The following is a 23,943-nucleotide window of genomic DNA, read 5'->3' on the forward strand; positions in this document are numbered from 1 at the left end:
TGGGGTTTAGGGGCATGAGAGCAGGACAGATGTGGAAAACATCGGTGGGACCTTGACTACCATGTGATTGTTGGGTTTTTCTCTGTATGTATTATTATAGGGTCTTACAATATAAAGTGCCTTTAGGCGACTGTTGTGATTTGGCGCTGTATAAGTGCAGCGCTCGTGAATTAGCGTTCCTTCTTTTCATATTTGTTGCCCTGTAGCGCCCCCTACAGCGTGACAAAAACGAATCCAAACCAAGCTCACTGACTGCTCAGTCTGTCAACACTTTCCTCAAAGATGAGAGAAAAACGTGGTAAATTTAAATTTTACAGCACTGTCAGTACCTGCATGATAACATCAGCCTGAGCTGATGATGGGAGCACCTGAATGAATTTGTGAACATCGTTAAGTCGCTCGAGTTTGCTAAGATGAGCATGTCCCACAATCACTGTGCTGATGTGCGTCTGCCTTCTGTCATGCAGAGTGGAGGTCGGGCGTTGCCGGTCATCTCATCCTGTCAGACGAGGACTTGACATCTGTGGTTCAGGGTAGCTGGAAACGCCTTAACACGCTTCAGCATTACAAGGTCAGAGTTATCACTGAATGCTTTACAAAGCAAACTACACTGTTTCATAGCCTGGGATAGGACACGGCCGACACCAATGGCTGTTTGTGTTCCTCCATAGGTCCCAGATGGCGCAACGGTGGCACTGGTCCCTCGTCATACCAAACACATTCACCATGACAACCACGACTACATAGCAGGAGAGAGTGAGTTTGTTCAAATAAAAGATAAATCAACTTGTCAGCCAGTTCATCTTTCATTAGACGTTATTTGACTGTCACACTGACAGTAAAAACGATTCGATCATTTCCCTACTCAGTTCTTCAAATTGTGTGAGTGTTTATGTGGAACATGAAGTGACAGATGGAGGAAATCAAAAGTAGCAAAACAGGCAAGCATCAAACCTGTGTGTGCACAGCAAATCCAGCATGTCCAAATTAACACTGTCGGATTTGATTTCAACACTATTAAAGTGTCTATATGGGTCCACACCAGAGAGTGTTAATTTAACTCTTTTTGGAGAGTTGGTACGTTAACTCTGATTTAGTGTTAAACACCAAATCTGTCTGGAGTTGATAATTTAACACTTGGTGTTAAGAGTTTATATATTAACTCTCAAAGAGTATTTTAGTTTAACTACGTAAGAGTTATCTTCTAATTCACTCTAAAAAGCGGGAATTTTACTGTTCTGAACTTCTAGAAATTTCTTTTGGAAATAAACATTTACTAAAAAGACGCAATGGTTTTTGAAAAACATTTATTCTGAACTGTGCACCACAATTTCAAAACATTTTCTGAAAGACGTAACAGTTTACATGTTCTCACTTTCATTAGAATTTTGTTTATCAAAAGGTCTGAGCTGGTAAATGCAAATAACAGCATCTCATCACTTATTGCTTCAATACAATATGCATGTCCTTCATTCATCCCTTTGTGGAACTTCAACGCACTTCTGCTCTCCCCCATATTCCATCTTCACAAGCATATCCATATCCTGTGCGGAGATTGAATAAAAATTAGTTGACACCAATTAATGGCACAAATAATCCAGTAAACAATTGCAGCACAGTAAAAAAAAAAAAGGAATCCTCTTTGAGCCATTACTTGTGTAAAGTATTTTCCCAAAAGACAAGGACACAGGCAACAGGTAATACTGAACTAAATGTAAAACCTCAACCTTTTTCATTTTTACCTAAACCGTGTGCACAAAACTCTGGAGGGATCTATGCTAACGTAGAATCCAGTCAGGACGTCTGCTATTGCTGTTTGCTCGTTTTTTTTTTTATTTTTTATGGGCGATCGTTTTCAGGCTTCAAGTAGCACCATTATACCAACATTTCACATTCTAGACATTGTTTTAGGTGTATTTGACCAAAAGTTTGACTGAAAATTCACATGCAAGCTTTTTTCAAGGCTGTGGTATTTGCCCGCAAACAATACCTTTCAGCTAGCTAAAACAGAATATTATGCTATCAGCGAGCAACATGGCTAATGCCTTTCACACAGCTTTGTCTCAACTCCAAAGAGCCACAGAAGTAAAAGCTCATAATAATAATTGAAACAATCTTTGAAAAAATGACTTACCAAGCATGGCAAACAACTCAAATATGTAGAGCAAAATGTTCTGAAACGGCTTCACTTCAGCTTCGATTGGAGCCGTGCTGGGGGCGGAGTCTGTGAATTTACTCTATTGGTGTCATAGCCCCTGTCGGAGTTCAGAGTTAAGAGGTCAAGAGTTAATGTTTCCATTGTAACACCTCCAGATTTGACAGAGAAACACTCATTTTTAACACTCAATTTTAACTACTATCATTTTACACCTCAGAGTTACATTAAAAGAATGTGACTCTGCTTAGAGTAAAATTAACTCTACTTTTGCAAGAAGACTATTAACACCAAAACATTTAACACTTTTGAATTTGCTGTGTGTGCAGAGACGCCAATGCTGGAGGATGCAGATGAAGGTGGAGTGAGGCTGTGGCATCTGGTAAAAGCCAGTGAGGAGCCCGAGTTGCCCAAACACCGCAGAGGCAGCCTGAGGGAGAGAGAGAGGGCCAAGGCTATCCCTGAGATCTACCTGACCCGCCTGCTGTCCATGAAGGTACAACACACACATCTGGGTCTAGTCCCATTGAGTAGAGACTGTAGGAAGGAGATGAGGAGTACAGGAGTACCACACTTTCTAAAAATCAATCTGTTTTTTAAACTACACACAGCTGTTCTGCTAATTTGTAAGCTACAACGCTACAAAGTTAAACAGACACACACATATATTCTTTTAGCTAGACAAGAGCAGAGTGCTGACACTTTCACTTTCTTATGCTCTAATGTGAACTTTACTGTGTTTGTCAGGGGACGCTGCAGAAGTTTGTGGACGATCTTTTCACGGTGATCCTGAGCACGAGCCGTCCTGTCCCGCTCGCCGTCAAGTACTTCTTCGACCTGTTGGATGAGCAGGCAGCACAACATGGCATCTCTGACTCAGAGACCATCCATATTTGGAAGACCAACAGGTAGACGATAGTCTGATAGAGACCGCTGCTGGCAGATGATAGTGGGACTCTGTCATGTCTAATACTGTCGGTACTGTTTCTCCAGTCTCCCTCTGCGTTTCTGGATCAATATTGTGAAGAATCCCCAGTTTATCTTCGACATCCAGGCATCTGACCACGTGGATGCCGTGCTCTCTGTGATCGCCCAGACCTTCATGGACTCGTGCACGATTGCAGAGCACAAGCTGGGCCGGGTTAGTACGTTTGCAAACGCCAGTTTTCCAGCAGCGTCCTGTTACTCTTGTGTCTTTGAATGTCGTTCTTCTTCTTTTTGAACAGGATTCGCCCATCAACAAGTTGCTGTATGCCAGAGATATCCCCCGCTACAAACAGATGGTGGAAAGGTTGGATTGCTTAAGCTGCTCAGACAACACTGAACAGGTGTTTGTGAAATAAACGTATTTTATCAGTCGTACGTTTGAGGTTGATTACAGTGATGGTTATTGCAGGTACTATGCTGACATCAGGCAGACCATCTCAGCCAGTGACCAGGAGATGAACTCTGCTCTAGCTGAACTGTCCAGGGTGAGTGCAGCCACAGCTCAGAACACACACACACACACACACACACACACACACACACACACACACACACACACAGTGTGGCCGTTCACTTCAATGCCTTGTGTTTCAGAACTATTCGGGAGAACTGAACTACCTGGTGGCACTGCACGAGCTCTACAAGTACATCAATAAATACTACGACCAGGTGTGTTTCTACTCTTTCCAGCCACTAGAGGTGGAACAGTACACCATGATGCAACAATGTGGAGACTGTCTAACAATGCAAAACACATTTAATACAATTTAATTAATTAAGATAATTTTCATAAAATTCTGAAAAGTCTTTTTTCATTGATAAAATTCGGTTCTTTTTCTGAAGTAATCAGTTATGTTCATTACAAAAGAGCCTCTGATTCACTCCAGAGCTCCGTTTCATCCAAGCAATAATCCTTCCCTTGCTTAGTTTCAGCAGCTTCTTTTTTGTGGGATGTGAACGCATCAAGGTTCCTATCTAACCAGCCAATCACATGGCTGACACTGTGTTTAGACATGTGGGCCTGGGCAAGCTGCTGAATTTCAAAGGTGACTCAAGTAACTTTAGATGTGGCACGGTTGCTGGTGGTTGGTGCCAGAGTATTTTGGAAATTGTTGATCTGCTGTGATCTTTCCACACAACCATATTTTTTTTGGGGGGGGGTGTTTACAGATAATGGTTTGAAAGAAGAAATTACCCAGTGAGCGACAGTTCTTAAGGGGATCATACCCTGCTTTGATCACCTTAGCTTTGAACTGACCGGAAGGAAACAGCAGCTCAGACAGCAGCAGAGCATTGCTTTATTACAGAACATGTTGGATACTGAAGCAGAACCAACACACATGGTGCCAGTCCTGTCAGCTAAGAACAGGAAACGAGCTCAACAAAATTGGACAATGACAAAAAACACTGGTGTGATGTGTATTGATTTCTGCTGCAACTTCCAACAAGTTAGGGTCACCGTTTGGTGGTCGGCGGTTAATGTCTTTCAGTGTTCACGCTTGCAATGGTGGTGCAAAATGACAAAATCTACCATGTCCACCTGTTTGTGACCCATCTTCTGATGTCTGATGTTTCCAGCAAGATAATGCACCATATTCCAAAGCTCACATCATTTAAACTGGTTTCTTGAATATGGCCGTGAGCTCAGTGTACTCACCACAGTTAGCAGACCTCAGTCCAATAGAGCATCTTTGGGATGTAGTGGAATGAGGGACAAGATGGCTCTGACAACAAGTCCAGCCAAACGTCTGAGAAAGGTTTCCTGCACCGTGGTGAATCTGTGCTGGGAACAATGAAAGCAGTTCTCAGGGCGAAGAGGGCCTAGTGTTAACAAGGTGCACCCAATAAAGTGGCTGAGTGTAGAAGGTTGAGGCTAATTAACAGCAGCAACTATGCCTTACTCCAAACTGCTGTTAACAGCACTAATTCAGGGGACAAAAGCAATGTGGGGAAAGTGTTAGAAACGGGGAGGAGTCTGAGCTTTTGGCTCAAAGGGAGTTTTTCCTTCCCGCTGTCGCCAAAGTGCTTGCTCATAGGGAGTGATATCATTGTTGGGCTTTTCTTTGTATGTATTATTGTAGGGTCTACCTTAAAATATAAAGCGCCTTGAGACGACCGTTGTTGTGATTTGGCACTGCATAAATAAAATTTAAAAGATTGAATTGAATTAGAACATCCACTTCTGATTCTTTTTGGCCTTCATCTGAAGAACCTGCTTTTTAGGGGATCTAGTCGGGTCTACCAGGTGTTTTGGTTGTGCTAAGCTGCCCAGAGCCTTCCTTTTTAACCATGGACCAAATTGTTGATTTGGCCATTCCTGAAGTGTTTGCAGTCTCTCTCATAGATGAGAAAATTTGTCAATGTTACTTTAGAGCCTATGAAAATGTACTCAAACAAATTGTCTTTGCTAAACTCCCTGAATTAAAACTAACGTCTAAACTTCAGTCACATCTTGTTTGTTTGAGTTCAAATTCACTGCGGTGGTGCGCACAGGCAGAATTACTGCCCCAAAACGTGTGGATATGACACACGTCTTTACTGAGAAACAGCTAATGTTTGTCATTTCTATATTCTCAGTCTTTCTTCCTCTTCATTATTTTGCCATCAGATCATCACGGCGCTGGAGGAGGACACCACAGCCCAGAAGATGCAACTCGGCTATAGACTGCAGCAGATTGCTGCTGCTGTGGAGAACAAAGTCACTGACTTATGATGGAGGCGAAATGTGTCAGCTGTACTGCCGTAACACCTGCCACTGTTACAGGAAACAGCTCGGGCACGCTGGCAGTTAACTTTAACGGACAGAGGGGAAGATGGACTCTTGAGGAGGATGTTTTTTGTTGTTTAAATTAGAGCTCACATCTCAGCAGCCTTTGTGTTTTGGTGACTGCTGACAGAGCTTTACAGTGCGGACACTGTGAGCTTCCTGTAGTGCAGGACAGTGAAAAGCTCAGTGGATGCTTAAGAGAAAAAAAAAAAAAAAGGTCAGTCTGACCCGCTGTCGCTCTGCTCATTTCATGAAAAAGAGATGGTAGCAGTGTGTGTTTTATCTCTACAGTATATGTGCTGGAGTCAAAAGGTAGCTGGTGGACAGCCGGGTCTGCAGACTGAAAGTAGGAATCTTCCATCACTGTGGAGTCCGTTTGATGAAGCGGTACCTCTTATGCCTTGTGTACTTTGCTGCTGTATGGTTATTTCTTGGTGTGTGTCTGGTGCTTTATATATAGATGTGTGAGTGTGCGTGCATGTGGTTGTCCATATTCTCGTGGCTGTTAAACTGCATTGTGTACTGCCACGTTTTATGTTTCTAGTACAAAGTGGTGAAGTAACTGGTTCTTATATTTTGGATCTAAGAGTGAAGAGTATTTTGAAAAGAGAGACCTGAATTTTAAGGTTATGTTTTTCACATTTTAGAACTTGTAGTCACTGCTCAAAGCAACATTTTAAAGTCGCTGCCACGCTCTACCTCAGCCTGCCGTCTTTCATCAACTGCTCTTATTTTCATTGGTAGAAGCTGCCTATTTACTGCTTAGTTAACTTGGCCTGTTACACATTTGTCTGTATTGATGTAAATGTTGTGTGATTTGTAATACGATTTTTTTTAAGCAGAGCAGCAGCACAGCCGAGGTGCTGCAGATTCACACTTGGTTGCTAACTAGTGTGACAAATACTTTGCTGGAAGGTTAAAAAAAACAATGACCCAATTTTTTTTCCCCCTTAGCAATCCAACTATACCGTACTGTAGGAACACAAGCTGATATATGGTTATCAGCCCCAGCAGCAAAAACACTCATGTATACCTTTCAGGCAGGTCCATCTACCAGTACTGCAGCACCGCACACACCCACTGGACTGCTGTAAACACACACACACACACTTGTTTGTTAATTCTTTACCCATGTGAGAGATTGGAAGCAGAAAGTGTTTTTTTGAAGGTACTTAAACCTCACATTAAACCTCACCCCATTTTTGTTTCTTGATTTTATTCATATTTGTGTGGATGTGTCTCTAGTGTACAAGTCACTGGAAAGTCAATAGGAAAGCGAAAAGTCCCTCTGTTTAAAAGACAAGCCTTCAAACTGTTAAAGTGCAGTGTCGTGTGAACCACAGTTTTTATAGTTTTTATATTTTGTACATTTTAACATTCCTTTTAGACCTTGGACATTGTATAGATCACACTCCTGGTATGTTTTTTGTGTGCAGTTCTTTAACTGGACAGTGTTTCGTGTGTTCCACATAGACCTTATAAAAGATGGATGATGGTAGACTGACAACCTGAGGCCTTGAGTTTGTCATAAGGTTGTTGCCTCTTTGAAGCTGGAAGTGGCTGTTTGTGGATTTCAAAAAAGGCTGGATGCCTAGCTACTAGCTGGAAACATCTAACTGCTTGATTAACAAAGCAAACTAAAAAAGAACTGATACAAAGAAGGTTCAAACATCATTGCTGGCGTTGGAAACTGTATTCTGTACTCAGCGATACATGACAACCAAATAATAGTTGATGTTTTTTGAAAGGGAGTCTGTAGACAGGATGGTTTGTAGCCATATCCTGTATATAAAAGATGTCGTCACCTCTGGCTTTGTAAAGCTCAAGTTGAGCTTTCTTTTTCTTTTTCTTTTCTTTCTTTCTTTCTTTCTTTCTTTTTTTACCAAGGGGCTGGATTTGATTGGTGCACTTAGGAGCACTATATGCTCATCGGCTAATGATTCATGAACTTCAACTTTTTTTATTCAATTGGACCTGAAACGAGCCCACGGCATCACCAGGAAAGTGTTTTCTCAGACTCTTATACAACTGGATGTGTTTTTGCACCCAGAGCAGTCAACTCCTGCTGGCCATTAGAAAAAAATATAGGTTTAAGAGACATGTGCCATTGGCTTCATTTTGCAGCCCCAGTGGCTACGTCCATCTTTTATATACAGTTTGCATTTGTATTGGCATCAATGGTTTGCACTTAAAGGCAGTCACCATGGCCCAGTGACTGCATCTATCTTTCTATGTAGAGTTTATGGTCCTGCAGTTGTGTGTGGCATTTGATCAACGTGATCAAACTACTCCAGGCTCAGTAGATGTTGCTTGTAGCGTAGCCGGGCTGGGTATGGTTGGACATATTTTTTGATGCTGGTTTTTGTGTTGAACTCTCTTTCTCCTTTAATATTTACAGCAGCTCTTTATGTGGGAATTTGTTTAGTTTCAGGTGATTGTAGGATTGGAAATCAATGGGGAAACAGATTTTGACACAACTATAGAAACGATATAACAGTTTGAGTAGTCTACATGCGTATTTTATAAAGTGCACTTGATTTTTGTTTTCTCAAATCTGATGTTGTTTAATGTTTTAATACACAAAGTACTACAAGTTGTAAATTAGAGTATCTACTACTGAAGTATGCTAGTACCCAGTCCCAAAAAAAGGTGACAGTAGAAAAGACTTTTTCTACCCACCCTCCACTCAAATGAAGATTTATCAGTTTGAGCCCGAAGTGTGTAATTACCAGGGTCAGTGTGTCAGAATGTGGGCCATTTGTTACAACACTACATAACACAGGTAATAATGACTTTTACAAACACATGGAGTCTGTTCATCTTGAGCTGAGAGCTCAGTGATGAACAAAGAACCATTGGGGGAAATCCAGGCTGTATAAATTTGGCAATGTAGAGCAGGCTCTGCAAGGAGCAGGTTTAGGATGTTTCTTATTTTGTGTGTTAATATCTTTGTACATACTGATTAAAGATGCAGCTGTAGTGATTTAACCTGTTTAATAAGAGAAGGTGAACATTCTCACAAATGAAATAAAGTATTCTGAAAGCTGTCTTTTTTCCTTGATTTCAAAAACCTACCACTATGAACGCTCTCGGGCATGTTAGGACTTAAAAACAGCTGTGCTACCAGCTAACATAGCCCTGCAACAAAGAGGGCCAAATAACTTCAAGGGCCAAATTGCAGTATATTTTTCACATCGATATATGGGCCACAAGTAGGGGTGATGTGGGTCTAGTATATTCTTATAAAGAACAAATGCACTGAATAGCTCAGCAACACCAAGAGGCCTGGGATGCAACAGATGACCTCAAATGTATGATGACAGAATTATTTCCATAGTTAAGCAATTTCACAACGTCTAACCAAGTCAAGAACGTGAAAGGAGGTGGGAGCATCATTGTAGAGGCCTCCAGTCAAGTGATGGGTTTAGCTTACTGAAAGCTCTGTCACCTGCAGCAGTCACAGGCAAAATATATGCAGAGCAATACACACTTGTCCAAAACAGCCTTTATGTGGGTTATAATGATAATGGATTATCACTATTATTACAATATTAGTATTGTGTAGAAAGAAAGGGTCTGCCTGATTACATGTTGGCTAAAATAACTCAAACATGTTGTCTTCTGCTAGAAATGAAGTAAGTTAACTAATACTAGGAAAGTCGAGCAGTTTCTTTCATGTGGACTTTGCTATGAGTCTAATTGCCACCTGTGGGTTTTTTTTGTTTGTTTGTTTGTTTTGTTTTTGTTTTTTTGGATAGTCAGACTTGGCTTTTAACTGAGCCATTCTACAGTCTCTCGCACTCAGTATCAGCCAGGAGTGGGTAACCTGGACCAAACCAAATCTTGAAAGTTAACAATTTTCGTTAAAAAGCAAAAAACTGACAGTCATACTGTTAGAATCGTCATCACTGTTCTCCCCTTTGCGATGCCCCCGATTCCATATAAAAGGCAGAGGTCTCCCTCCGGGCCCTCCCTCTTCCCTCAGCTGGGTTAGACGCATGGTTGTCATCGGGACGCGTGGCCTCGGATCTTCAGCCCCCTTGGATGCCGTGGATGGTGGGCGTCTCCTGGGTCTTGTATATTTGTTTGTGAGTCTCCCTCTGTTTTGTCTTTTCGGTGCTGTGTATCATTTGAGTGCCTTGTTGCAGAAGTTGAGGACCCAGCGTCTCTGACTTCACCCCCCCCCCCCCAACAGTCTGGCAGTGAGGGCCCAAATGCTCCGGTACCTCTTGCCAGAAGGCAGCAGGGTGAAGATTGTGTGTGTGAGGGGTGTGTGGGGTCCTCCTGGTGGCTTTGCAGATGCAGTGGGTGCGATTGGTGTCTGTGATGGAGGGAAGAGAGGCTCCAATGATCTTCTCAGCTGCTCTCACTATCTGTTGTAGGGTTTGCAATCCGATGCGATGCAGTTGCCATACCAGACAGTGATGCAGCTGCTCAGGACGCTCTCGATAGTCCTTCTGTAGAAGGTGGTGAGAATGGATGGAGGGAGATGAGCTTTTCTCAGCTTCTGCAGGAAGTAGAGATGCTGTTCTTCTCTTTAGTTATGGAGCTGGTGTTGAAGGACCAGGAGAGGTTCTCCGCCAGGTGGACACCAAGGAATTTGGTGCTATTGACAACCTCCACAGAGGATCCATCGATGTTAAGTGGACAGTGATCTTTATGTGCTCTCCTGAATTCTACAATCAGCTCTTTTGTTTTGTCCACGTTCAAAGACAGGTTGTCGACTCTACACCAGTCTGTTAGCTGTTGCACCTCCTCTCCGTATGCTGACTCTTCGTTCTTGCTGGTGAGACCCACCGCAGTCGTGTCATCGGCAAATTTGATGATGTGGATTAAACTGTGCATTTATGCAGAGTCATGAGTCAGCAGAGTGAAGAGCAGTGGGCTGAGCACACAGCCCTGAGGGGCTCCAGTGCTCAGTGTGGTAGTGGTGTTGGAGATGCTGTTACCAATCCGGACTGCTGTTCAGGCCCAGCAGGCTCAATTTTCCAATCAGGTGCTGAGGACCTGAAGTCTATGAACAGCATTTGACATCATCGATGCACCTACTGATGTAGCTGGTCACAGATGTGTACTCCTCCAAGGTGGTGTGGTCGCCATTTGTTGCAGCCTCCCTGAACACGTCCCAGTCAGTGTACTCAAAACAGTCCTGAAGAGCAGAAAGTGCTCCTGTAGGCCAGGTTCTCACCCGTCTCAGCACCGATTTGCAGCATCTGATGAGCGGTCTACATGCCAGAATTAGCATAACAGACAAGTAGTCTGAGTATCCGAGGCGAGGGCAGGGCTTCGCTCGGTACACACTGGGAATATTTGTGTAAACAAGATCCAGCGTAAGACTCCCCCCTTGTTACAAAGTCTACATGTTAATGGAATTTAGGAAGCACTGACTTTAGTTGATGATAAACGGTAAGATCCTAAATGTATGGCACGAGCACTGGAGCATCAATGACCCAGGAAGACATCTAATATTCAATTAAGTATTTGATGAGATATGCCAATATTCAGAAAAATTGGCAGGATCTGAATGGAAGAAATAATAAATACCTGTTTCAGAGTAGAGCACACATTGTATTTAATAGACAAGGATCCAACTGGTCTCTGCATGCACTGCAACCCAAATCTCTCCAGCATGTATACTTGGAGCGTCAGGCCTATGATCAGAAAAGAAAAAGTATATTATCATAATAGGAACTTTCAAGGAGCTGAAGATTCGTTTTACTTTGGAAGACCTCATTGGAAAGCCACTGCTGCAGGTCTATAGGTAACTGGTTTGGTTATGAGAAGGATAGATTTATTAGAAAGAAGCTTTTTAAAAAATATTTTTTTTATTTATTTTTGTCAAGTTCAAAGTAACACTCCAGTTCAGTAGGTGGCGCTAATGTACCTTGAGCTGGTCTGACAACCGCCATTAAACCAAAGAGTATAAGAAAAACAAGCGGCAGAAGAAATATTAACCCCCCCACCTCAACACAATCGACCAAAATGGAGTAGTTCCGAAGGCAGTACTAGATGAGAATTCGTGTAATGTAATTCATTATTCGAACAGACATTATTCCATCGCAAGGAAAATTTAAGACTTTGAGAAACCGCAGACACCATTTTTGTTCCTGTCGTCAAGCTTTCTGCAAGGAACAGGTAACTCCAGCGAACTAGCTGGGTTGCTAGCAAAGTTAGCATTAGCGGCTAGTGCTAATTTTAGCTAGCTATCCCTGTAATTCGACAGTAGTAGAAAGAAATCTTAGCATGATTTCTTTGGCACAAAATATTCACATAAAACATTTCTCTCGAGTCATATTTACTGTCACATTGCAACATCCCGAATACGGTTATTTTTTTCCATCACACGCTGCAAGGCTAGGGTTGCTAATCTGAACGGTGTGCAACGTAGTTTGCATCAGCGTACAGCTTAACACCCCTTGTCTTGTCTATTCTACTTTGCTGTTCTGCACAGCGCTGCTTGGGTTAACCTAATACGCTAGTCTTCCATATAGAAGATGTTCAAATCACAGTTCATTCATTTTCAAACCAGACCTAACTCTTAAAGGTGACAGACCGCATGACGTTAATTGTTGCCATTCGGTTCAGCCGTCCAAATTTTTGTCCTCTAAAGAAATCTTTTGCTATCAAAAATGTGTTTGTTATTCATCAAATGGGCTGAAAATAACAGAAGTTATTCAGTGCTATGCTATGCATGATTGCAATAAGTTTTAAGTAATTTGATTTATCTATAGGGTTTTTATTGGATTTTATAACACTTGTGGTCCTCGTGGACAAAAATGACCCCTCAGTATAAAGTGGTGCATTAGGGTAAACACCATGCTCCTTTCCAAAACATCTTTGATCTTTGATCTTTGATGTATGGGGACACACACACACACAATAAAATAAAACAAAAAAAAAAAAGGCGGGGGAAAAAGCTCTTTTGTCACAAGTTTTGGGGCATTTCTTGCTTTACTCTGGGAGAGAGAAGCAGCAAAATGAAGAGGCAGAAGCTCTTTACTGCACAAGAGACTTGTGAGCTAATTTTTAACCAAGCTGTTGAAAAGAACGACCAGGATGAGGATGATTCATCTTCAGACGCGGAGGAAAATAATGATGAAGATCGAGCATATGGACCACATGCTAGTTCTTTCTCTGAAGAATCCCCCACATCGCCAGCTGCAGAAACTGAAGAACAGTATGAAGTGATGGAAAACGATGAATATGATGAGGAAGAATCTGAACCTGAAATGGAAGAAGTATCATCTGTGGAAGACTACACTTCTGATGAAGAGAAAGAATCAACCGATGAGGAAGAATCTGTGGAAGAGGACCCAGCTGAGACAGAGGACCCAGCTGAGACAGAGGAATATTTCCAGTCAAAGGACAAAAAACTGATCTGGTGTTCGGTTCCTCCCAGTGACAGACGACGCATGATGAAAGTAGAGAGAGACAAAAGCCACTGTGGTCCAACCACATATGCAATTTCTCGTATTGATGACATAAAATCTACTTTTGCCCTGTTTCTGCCCAAGTCTATTGAAGAGGTGATACTGAACATGACAAACAAGGAGGGGCGTCGTGTGTATGGCAACAAGTGGAGGAAGATGGATCCAATCGACCTGCAGGCATATGTAGGTATGTTGATTCTCGCTGGTGTGTACCGCTCCAATAAGGAACCTACAGCTAGTTTATGGCATGCTGAGTCTGGTAGGACATTTTTTCGTGCTACCATGACACTGAAGGTGTTTCAGAAAATCTCAAGAATTATTCGTTTTGATGATAAAGACACAAGAGGAGATCGGCGTGCACGAGACAAACTTGCTCCCATTCGGGATGTATGGAACAAGTGGGTGTCTCTTCTGCCAATGATGTATAATCCAGGCACTGATGTCACTGTGGATGAGCGTCTAGTGCCCTTCAGAGGTCGCTGTCCATTTAAACAGTACATTTCATGCAAACCAGGAAAGTATGGCATAAAAATATGGGCAGCATGTGATGCCAGGTCTAGCTATGCATGGAACATGCAAGTATACACTGGCAAACCTGCTGGTGCACAGTCAGAAAAAAATCAGGGCAAGCGAGTTGTTCTTGAGATGACAGAAGGTCTCCAGGGGAAAACAATAACCTGTGACAACTTCTTCACATCATATGACCTTGGCCTGCAACTACTGAGAAGAAAACTGTACATGGTGGGAACAGTACGGAGGAATAAGCCCGAACTGCCCCCTGCGCTGGTGTCAAAAATGAACAGGGCTCAGTTCTCATCAAAGTTTGCCTTCACCGAGACCCATGCTTTGGTGTCCTACCACCCCAGAAAACAGAAAAATGTTCTTCTGATGAGCACTCTGCATCGGGATGCTGTTTTGAGCACCAGGGATGACAAAAGGCCAAAAATCATCGAAGATTACAATCGCAACAAGGGGGGTGTCGATAACCTCGACAAGGTATTGCACATTTATTATTTATAATATTTGTCATATCATAGATGGAAAGGATAATGCACTGAATTTGGGTGTAGGAAAAGAAACTTACATATCTGAATAGTTTTTGGTTTGTTTCTTTTGTTTCAGGCTACGAGTGTGTACACATGCAAAAGAAAGACAGCCAGTTGGCCCCTCGTTGTTTTCTACAACATTCTCGACGTGTCTGTATACAACTCGTTTGTCTTGTGGTCAGAGATCAATCCAGCCTGGAATCAAGGGAAGTGCAACAAGAGGAGACTCTTTATGGAGGAGCTTGGGCAGCAACTGGTGATACCTTACATCCAGCGACGGAAGGTTAGCACTAAGCTGCATTTCTGCTACTCTTTATTCTACAGTGATCTCAGAATTTGAACTATTTGTAATTGTACTATGACTTGTTATAATAAAGTTTGACTTGACTTGACAGGTTATTCCCCGCACACCAGAAACTGCCAGATTCGTTAGGGAGAACCAGCAGTTCTGCTCCAGCTCTACCTCTGCAGCAGAACTTCCTCACCCAGCTGCCCCTACTGGCCCATCACCCAAAAGAAAAAGGTGCAAGTTCTGCCCCAGCAAGATTAGTCGCAAAGCATCAAAAATCTGCCAAAAATGCAATGCGTACATCTGTAAAACTCACACCATAACTGTGTGCCATGCATGCAACTGAGGGCACATTCAGACTACTGTATTATGAAAAGTTACTTTTGAAAAGTTAAATGTTTTGGAAATGAATGTTGGCATGTTTTATATGTCAGGTAATGAGTTCAAATAAAGTTGAATATATAAATTGCAACAGAGAGGTGGGTGATACTTTATGCCTTATACAAAGTTGAACCAGATGGGGACATTTTTGACCCCTGAGGACCACAGGTGTGATTATGTGCTGCCATTAAAAAAATTCAAATGATTTAAAACCAACACCCTCACTAAATTCTGATATATACTACTCTGTGATAAGTCAAGTACTGAAAACTATATAAATTCAAATTATTTTGATGTTTCATGTTATTTTTACTCAAAAACAGAGTATACTTTATATAAATGGGGTCTGGTGGCCTAAAATTGCAAAATTATGGTGAAATTTTGTCATAATGTGTTGGCCTTAAGTAAAACTAAGATGTAACACTGAATTGATTGACAATTTATACTTTATACTTTAAAAAACAGTCAAATGAAGTGGGGACATTTTTGACCCCTGAGGACCACAAGTGTGATTATGTGCTGCCATTTAAAAAATTTAAATGGTTAAAAAAAAAAAATTCTCACTAAAGTTCAACATACAGCACTCTGTAGTTAGTCAGTCAAAATTATCTAAACAATTAAATATTTAATTTTCTCAATTTGTTTTTGCTAAAAAACAGGGTGTATTTTTTGTAAACAAGGTCTGGTGGCCCTAAAATGTATAATGTTGGGTAAATTTTGTGTTAATGTGTTGGTCTTAAGTTAAACTAAGATGTAACACTGAATTGATTGACAATTTATACTTTATACTTTAAAAAAACAGTCAAATGAAGTGGGGACATTTTTGACCCCTGAGGACCACAGTTGTATGTAAATCGGGAGGACATTATGAGGGTTAATTCAACAGGGTTCGTTCTAGGGCTGAACAATATATCGCATTTGCGATAATATCGCGACATGATCAAGTGCAATTTTCTAACCGCAAAGGCTGCGATTATACTCTGGACATGTCCAAATTCATGGGCTGCATCCTCCTGAGGCCGCATTTGTAGACCGATTACGTCACAGCGACGCGCCGAAGGCTGTCCAAATTCGTAGACTCCTCCGAATGTAGCCGACAAATGCGTCCTCCTTTTCCCCGAATTTGAAGGATGGGTCGGGTGTGTCCTTCGTGGCCTACCATATTCCAGAATTCATAGCGCGGCCCAGCCAAACTCCAGTTTCCAACAATGGCGGCCGCTACTAAGTTTTAAAATTACTCATACTAATCTTTCTGGGTCACAAAATAAACTTTTAACATATTTTCAGGCGAGAAAGTAGTTGTGTAAACATCAAATATCTGCTCGGTTTATCAAGATATCGCATATTTGCAAAAGTGCTTCGACGTTTTCGGAGGCGTCTGCTACCCACCAGCTCGACAGCTAGCCGGGAGCTCGAGGGTTACTGATGCGGCCGAGAACGGCACAACTCCCGGCACATCATTTTCAGATCACCGCGGACTTTCGCTGCTCGGGTTAAACGTAATATATAAGTCACTTAGACAACCTAAAAATGTTATTGTTGGGCTTTTTTTCAGTGTTTTGTTTGTTCGTGAGTAAATCGGTTTGGCTGAGATTAAAGTTATTAGATTAGATAAAATAAAACTTTATTAATCCCCCGGGTGGGTTCCTCCTTGGTTTTCACACAGCTGACTAAACGTCAAACAGAAAACTTATTAAACAGAAGTATGAGACAGTCGAGAATTTACGCCAGTGTCTGGTTATATTTTAGATAGCAAGAGGCAGACGGCCGAGTTTATTAAACTCCACCGAGACAGCGGTGACGCTAATCAGAAGGCTAGACCGTCCAATTTCACGGCCGTTTACTTCCGGCCTACCCGACCGTCTGAGGACCAGTGCGGCCTCTTCAGCTTTGCCTCTGCCACTTGAAGATGTCGTGGAGGCAGAGTTGAATAGTTACCTGTTGACCCCTGTCATTGACGGAGAGGATGATCCCTTAGCCTGGTGGAAGGTGCACAACATTCACTTTCCACGACTGTGCAAGATGGCCCGCAAATATCTGTGTGTGCCGGCCACAAGTGCCCCCTCAGAGCGTCTGTTCAGCACTGGAGGGAATATAGTGACCTGCACTCGCTCATCCTTAAAGCCAGCAAAAGTAGATACAGTGGGGCAAAAAAGTATTTAGTCAGCCACCGATTGTGCAAGTTCCCCCACTCAAAATGATGACAGAGGTCAGTAATTTGCACCAGAGGTACACTTCAACTGTGAGAGACAGAATGTGAAAAAAAAATCCATGAATTCACATGGTAGGATTTGTAAAGAATTTATTCGTAAATTAGGGTGGAAAATAAGTATTTGGTCACCTCAAACAAGGAAAATCTCTGGCTCTCACAGACCTGTAATGTCTTCTGTAAGACGCTTTTCTGTCCCCCACTCGTTACCTGTATGAATGGCACCTGTTTGAACTCATCATCTGTATAAAAGACACCTGTCCACAGCCTCAAACAGTCAGACTCCAAACTCCGCCATGGCCAAGACCAAAGAGCTTTCGAAGGACACCAGGAAAAGTATTGTAGACCTGCACCAGACTGGGAAGAGTGAATCTACAATAGGCAAGCAGCTTGGTGTGAAAAAATCAACTGTGGGAGCAATCATCAGAAAATGGAAGACATACAAGACCACTGATAATCTCCCTCGATCTGGGGCTCCACGCAAGATCTCATCCCGTGGGGTCAAAATGATCATGAGAACGGTGAGCAAAGATCCCAGAACCACACGGGGGGACCTGGTGAATGACCTGCAGAGAGCTGGGACCAAAGTAACAAAGGTCACCATCAGTAACACACTACAACGGCAGGGAATCAAATCCCGCAGTGCCAGACGTGTTCCGCTGCTGAAGCCAGTGCATGTCCAGGCCCGTCTGAAGTTTGCCAGAGAGCACATGGATGATACAGCAGAGGATTGGGAGAATGTCATGTGGTCAGATGAAACCAAAGTAGAACTTTGTGGTATAAACTCAACTCGTCGTGTTTGGAGGAAGAAGAATACTGAGTTGCATCCCAAGAACACTACTGTGAAGCATGGGGGTGGAAACATCATGCTATGGGGCTGTTTTTCTGCCAAGGGGACAGGACGACTGATCCGTGTTAAGGACAGAATGAATGGGGCCATGTATCGTGAGATTTTGAGCCAAAACCTCCTTCCATCAGTGAGAACTTTGAAGATGAAACGAGGCTGGGTCTTCCAACATGACAATGATCCAAAACACACCGCCCGGGCAACAAAGGAGTGGCTCCGTAAGAAGCATTTGAAAGTCCTGGAGTGGCCTAGCCAGTCTCCAGACCTCAACCCCATAGAAAATCTGTGGCGGGAGTTGAAAGTCCGTGTTGCTCGGCGACAGCCCCAAAACATCACTGCTCTCGAGAAGATCTGCATGGAGGAATGGGCCAAAATACCAGCTACTGTGTGTGCAAACCTGCTAAAGACCTATAGTAAACGTTTGACCTCTGTTATTGCCAACAAAGGTTATGTTACAAAGTATTGAGTTGTATTTTTGTTATTGACCAAATACTTATTTTCCACCCTGATTTACGAATAAATTCTTTACAAATCCTACCATGTGGATTCATGGATTTTTTTTTTTCACATTCTGTCTCTCACAGTTGAAGTGTACCTCTGGTGCAAATTACTGACCTCTGTCATCATTTTAGGTGGGGGAACTTGCACAATCGGTGGCTGACTAAATACTTTTTTGCCCCACTGTATGCTGGTCTTCCTAGCAAAAAACCTGTGAGCTAGGATGATTATGGCTAGCTGAGCCATACTCATTGTGCACTTTAGTTTGTGCTGTGTTGCTGTTACTTACTGCAGATAATCAAGATGTTCAGCCAGTTTTAATTTAAAGGCGTGTTTGTGTGTTGTTTATACAATTGCTATTATGTTTGGACTTTATGTGTAATGTTACTGACTGCAGAGATCAGTAAGATGTGTGTATTTTTTATTTATTAGTTTTATTTATTTAATATTATTTTTTAATTTAATGACTGTCTAGTAGTTCACAGATGTCGAAAAACTGAGTGTGGTAAAGCCACTGATTTTGTTTATGTATATTTCTGCAATCTGCACATTGCACTGACTTTCATTTTAATGTTTACACCAGGGTTCCTTGTCAGCACTTTATGCTCAGATGTTTGTAAGCTAAAAATAAACTATTGTGTATGTTAAAATATACTGTTGTGATTGAAGAAGTTAAATAACAATGTCAGTCATCAATTCATGCATCACCTCATGTCATCATAACAGAGGTCTGTCTTCCAGGAAAGAACAGTTTAAAATTAATGTAATATAGTATTGGCCATACTATATGATGTATTGCTTGTCTTTGTTTAATAATACAGAAGACAAAGACCTTAAAAAATAATCGCATCGCAATATTGGGGCAAAAAAATCGCAATTTGATTCTTTTCCATAATCGTTCAGCCCTAGTTCGTTCTGTGGAGGTTGTTCAGTATCGCGGCTTCTCTTTTTGCAGCTATAATGGAGCCATCGGAGCAATCAGGCCCAGACTCAGGTTCTCAGGATGTCAACCCAGTGTTTCTGCAGCAGCTCAGAGAGCTGGACATCCCAGAGGAGGCGGCCAAACAGGTGGGGCTGTATAACCTCAGTGTGCACCTTATATCCTGTGACAGCATCACATTTCTTTAAAAGTTGATGGTACTTACTGTGTCAAATAATGTTTGTCTGAATTTAGGAATGTTTCTCACAGCTGTGTCACAAACACTGGAAATCGTAAAGCATACTTGCACAGTGTGTGTATGTGTCTACCAATGTCTGTTCTAAATCTCAATGTATTGTACATAAGACTCCTATTTTATTTTTATGTTTTTATCTTTATTTTGTTTTAGTGTACACTGAGGGTCATGGGAGCATTTTAATTTCAAAATTCCTGTTTGATCTGTACATATGGTTTTTGACAATAAAGCTAACTTTGACTTTGTCTAAATCGTAATGAGTCACAATAGCAACTTCATTGCTCCAAATAACATTACAGTGTTTGGAATATTGATTTATTTTGTCCTCAGGAACAGTTTCTTCAAGGACTGATCGAGGATACAGCTCTGCAGTCTCAACTAAAACAAAAAGGACTCACCAATAATTAGATATGCGGAAATAATTCCTAATAATATCTAATCAATGAGGAAACTAACTGCAAAAGATGACAATTATTTCTATAAATTTTCTTGGCTACCAAAATAAAGTCTACTTTTACTTCACGGTTTTGTTTTCTGTCCCTCTCCCTTGTCTGTCTTCACTGTAGGCACTCTTGCATACTCGGAATGTGTCTGCCGAGGAAGCGGCCATGTACTACTTCAACAAGCTGGAGAATGAGGTGCCCATAAGCTAGCCTTAATCCCTGCAGGTACACCTTGGTACATTGGACCTTGTGGAGTTTATCCAAAGCCAAATCTCAGTGTCTCTTTGTGTGTCTGCTATTTAGGAGGAGGGTGATGATGACCTCATTTACAAGATGGTGTTTGTGGTGAATATGGACCTTGCCATGGGCATTGGGAAGGTTAGTTCAATGGGACCATTTTTTCAGCTGTGTGTGTGTGTGTGTGTGTGTGTGTGTGTGTGTGTGTGTGTGTGTGTGTGTGAGAGAGAGAGTTGTGAGTTGTGCCCAGACGATAAGGACAGTAACAGACTGAATTAAATAAAACGGAAGAATATATTACAAAGTTACAAAATATAACAAATAGCTTTAATATATACAAATAGCTCAATTACAAATATCTAGAATATTACAGAGATTACATATATATGATTGAAATTTTACACTAAACTGTAAAACCTTATTAGTTAGTTTTACTTAGAGGATATGCAAAAGAGTGTAACTGTTGCACTGCGTGCTGTCACTCCCTGGATTGAAACAGAGGCCACAGGTTTCCTGGTCGTCCTAACATCCAAAATCAGTTCTTTGGTCTTTGTCACATATTCTGGGCAGGGATAGCTCAGTAGGTAGAGTGGTGGCCCCATGATTGGAAGGTCGGGGGTTTGAATCCACTGAACAGCTACCCTGAGGTACCCCTGAGCAAGGTACCGTCCCTACACACTGCTCCCCGGGCGCCCAGTGGCTGCCCACTGCTTCACTGAGTGAATGGGTTAAATGCAGAGAGGGATTTTCCCCACGGGGACCAATAAAGTACACTTTCTTCTTCTTCTTCTGACAAATGAAGCCATCGTTACTTTGCATGAACAATGCACTTTGAGGTCAGTGATGTACATTGGAGGCACTCAAGAGTGGTCATTACAAATGTTGTATTTTTAACAGCTGCTACTAAACCAAAGAAAACAAGGGAATGAAATTAGGGTTTACAGCTTTCCTTCCATAGGAAGAGGAAAAACAAGGGGAAGGAAAATTCCAAAAGACCTGCAGCTGGCTTCTTGGCACGTCTGCTTGCACGCATCTGAATCACTCATCCATTGTTGGTTTTTGCACTAAAAAAAAAGTATATATTTTTTTGTCTCATTTTGAGTTAAAGTGGGAGTCATTGAGCTGCGACATACTGCTGTCGCTTACAGCTGAGGTACTTTTTCTTCTCCACATGTCAGCTCATGAGACAGCTGAAGTTACATAAGATTTAATGTTGTGGTACTGTAAACAGAGTGTTGTTGCTTTTTTTGTTTTTTGTCATTTTATGTTAAGTTTGTGAGAAATGTAACACTGAATTGATTGAACTCGACACTGTTTGTGTGCAGGTGGCTGCTCAGGTTGGTCATGCTGCTGTGGGCTTGTACCAGGCTCTACAAGAGAAGAACAGCTGGAGGGAGATGGCCTGGAGGTGGGACCACAGTGGGTAAGACCACAGTATTATTTTCTAGAAGACCTGATGCTTTATTTTGGAGCTCTTCTTAAATATTTTTCAGCATTTCTGTGTTCATTAAAAGTCCTCCTGTGTCAGAATAGTGCTCCAGATTGCTATCTACATTGACAATCAGAGGGAAAAAAAAACATGTTCATGTTGCTGATACAGGGCCAAGAAGGTGGTGGTCCAGGGCACCAATGTGGCTCATCTGCTGGAACTGCAAGCCCTGGCCATGAGCCTCAGTCTGCCCACATATCTTGTCCAAGATGCGGGACTTACCCAGGTAAAAGAATTTTTATCTTGTATCCAAATATCTGTGGTGGTGCAAGTAGACATTCCAAACATATTGTTACATTATCAGTAGTAATAGTTGTGGTTTAAAAACAAAGTCAGTTTTTGTCAGTATTGTACAGTGGCTTGGCATGAAGATGTGTAAAGCTGAGCTCTAAACCAACCCTTCTGGTCTTTGGAAGGTGGAGTCTGGGTCCCGCACTGTCCTGGCAATCATGGGGGAAGAAGAGATGGTGAATAATGTCACTGGCAGTCTGAAGCTGCTCTAAACCGCTCCTAGCTACAGCTCGGGAGAGGCATGGCTCTGCAGTGTCACAACGATGCCAGCAGAGGACAGCATTTCCCAGCAGTAGGGAGAGTCTTGGACTTGACTCTCCCTGAAACATGTTCCTCCCCACCAGAAAACAAACACTCTGCCATTTGTTTCCCTTTCTGTTCTCTGTATAAGCTGCTTAGTAGAAAGCAAGAGGAAGAGAGACTGGTTCCTCACTGAAGAATAGGACAAAGACAGTAGGAAAAAAAGTGTACCCCCCCCCTGTAACCTGCTAAGAATAGTCTCAGTAGAGAGTAGAGTCAGTATACACATGCTTAATCTGGCCACTTTCAGTGTATTTCCTGGTTAGCCGATATTGTAAATATGCTTATTCAAAGGGCCTTTTAATGCAGACACACACATTTATGTCATTAAAGTTAAAGCTTAATCAGATGTAGTACTTCTGGCGAGTCACTGTTCCTCAGTGAGGGTGATCTATTATCTAATATGTGAACACTCTTTTTGATGATGTAATGATTTTGTGTCTATATGCAACTTCTCACAAAGATCCCTGATCTAGAGAGTCACTAAAACCACTTATTGATAAACAACTATATTTTATATACACCTGCTTGTTAGGGCCATATTCTTAGAACCTGTGGTGTGCCATCATAAACAGTATGCACAGTTACTAGACATTGATGTTTTGTTTTTTTCTTCTTGCAAAGGAGGTAAAAAGTTAGGTTTGGATTTTCTTGTTTGAGTTTGATGATAGAAGTTCTGTGAAGCCAAATTGTCATGTAATAAGTTTCTGCACATTAATATCAATACACAAAATTGTGAGCTGTCATGTTTCCATGTTGTCACTAAAATATATATATATCTTGAGCAAGTCCCTTCTGTTCCGTTCTGAGCTTATTACTTAGGATCTTGTGTAACAACAATCATAGAGGGGGCAAGTAGTGTCATGCATGCAGTATTAATATTTATTGAACAGACTTGTGATCCTATGGTTATGTCATTTTTAGTAATGTGTCCACACTTTGATAACACCTGTCTTATAAATGGATTTGTGTAAGTGCTTCAGATTATAAGGACAATTAAAAAAACAACGACAACCTCCAAATGAAGTAACAAGGTGTGCATTGTGTTTTCACATTACAGAACCTCACGCAGAGACAGTGAGCAGATGAAAGATTTACTGAAGCTGTGGCAGTGGGGGAGGGTTGAACACAGCAGTGTTGCAGTGCATAGTTTGGACTGGGCCACATGACACTGCTTTTTCACGGCAGTACTGTTAAGTATGGCCACAGCCTGCCAACACAGTACGGCTGGGAAACTTGGTCGTTTTCCATCTGTTAATAAGCTCAAGACCTGCTTTTTAAAAACGATTTCAGTGTTCAAAGAGGGATATGTGAATGTTATCTCAAGTAATCAGATAAACATCAAACACTGCAACTGTGCTACGTACCTGTTCACCATAAACACATTTGTGTATTTAGG

General features: G+C 41.8%; 2 protein-coding genes across 4 annotated transcripts in view; both read left to right on the forward strand.

Annotated features, from left to right (window-relative positions):
* Nucleotides 1–8,972, forward strand: part of plxnb1b (plexin b1b) — a 98,263-nt gene extending 89,291 nt beyond the window's left edge. For all 3 annotated transcript variants that reach the window (XM_086291153.1, XM_086291152.1, XM_086291154.1), the window contains 9 exons: nucleotides 468–571; nucleotides 672–756; nucleotides 2,485–2,651; nucleotides 2,903–3,063; nucleotides 3,149–3,296; nucleotides 3,382–3,446; nucleotides 3,552–3,627; nucleotides 3,737–3,811; nucleotides 5,751–8,972. In XM_086291153.1, the coding sequence (XP_086147279.1) occupies nucleotides 468–571; nucleotides 672–756; nucleotides 2,485–2,651; nucleotides 2,903–3,063; nucleotides 3,149–3,296; nucleotides 3,382–3,446; nucleotides 3,552–3,627; nucleotides 3,737–3,811; nucleotides 5,751–5,855 (986 nt within the window). In that variant the 3' untranslated portion in view covers nucleotides 5,856–8,972. The remainder of the gene's footprint in view (nucleotides 1–467; nucleotides 572–671; nucleotides 757–2,484; nucleotides 2,652–2,902; nucleotides 3,064–3,148; nucleotides 3,297–3,381; nucleotides 3,447–3,551; nucleotides 3,628–3,736; nucleotides 3,812–5,750) is intronic.
* Nucleotides 8,973–11,832: 2,860 nt separating this feature from the next.
* Nucleotides 11,833–23,566, forward strand: LOC147329817 (putative peptidyl-tRNA hydrolase 2). Its single transcript, XM_086291162.1, has 7 exons — nucleotides 11,833–12,044; nucleotides 19,565–19,677; nucleotides 20,351–20,422; nucleotides 20,531–20,605; nucleotides 21,790–21,887; nucleotides 22,065–22,179; nucleotides 22,370–23,566. The coding sequence occupies exons 2-7, from the start codon at nucleotides 19,570–19,572 to the stop codon at nucleotides 22,454–22,456; spliced, it is 555 nt and encodes a 184-aa protein (XP_086147288.1). The 5' UTR covers nucleotides 11,833–12,044; nucleotides 19,565–19,569; the 3' UTR covers nucleotides 22,457–23,566.
* Nucleotides 23,567–23,943: the final 377 nt, after the last annotated feature.

The sequence above is a fragment of the Aulonocara sp. 'chitande type north' Nkhata Bay genome, linkage group LG5 (genome assembly GCF_057382095.1).
Source record: "Aulonocara sp. 'chitande type north' Nkhata Bay isolate Kocher_YH1m ecotype deep benthic linkage group LG5, A_spYH_male_GT1.1, whole genome shotgun sequence".
NCBI classification, from domain to species: Eukaryota; Metazoa; Chordata; class Actinopteri; order Cichliformes; family Cichlidae; genus Aulonocara; species Aulonocara sp. 'chitande type north' Nkhata Bay.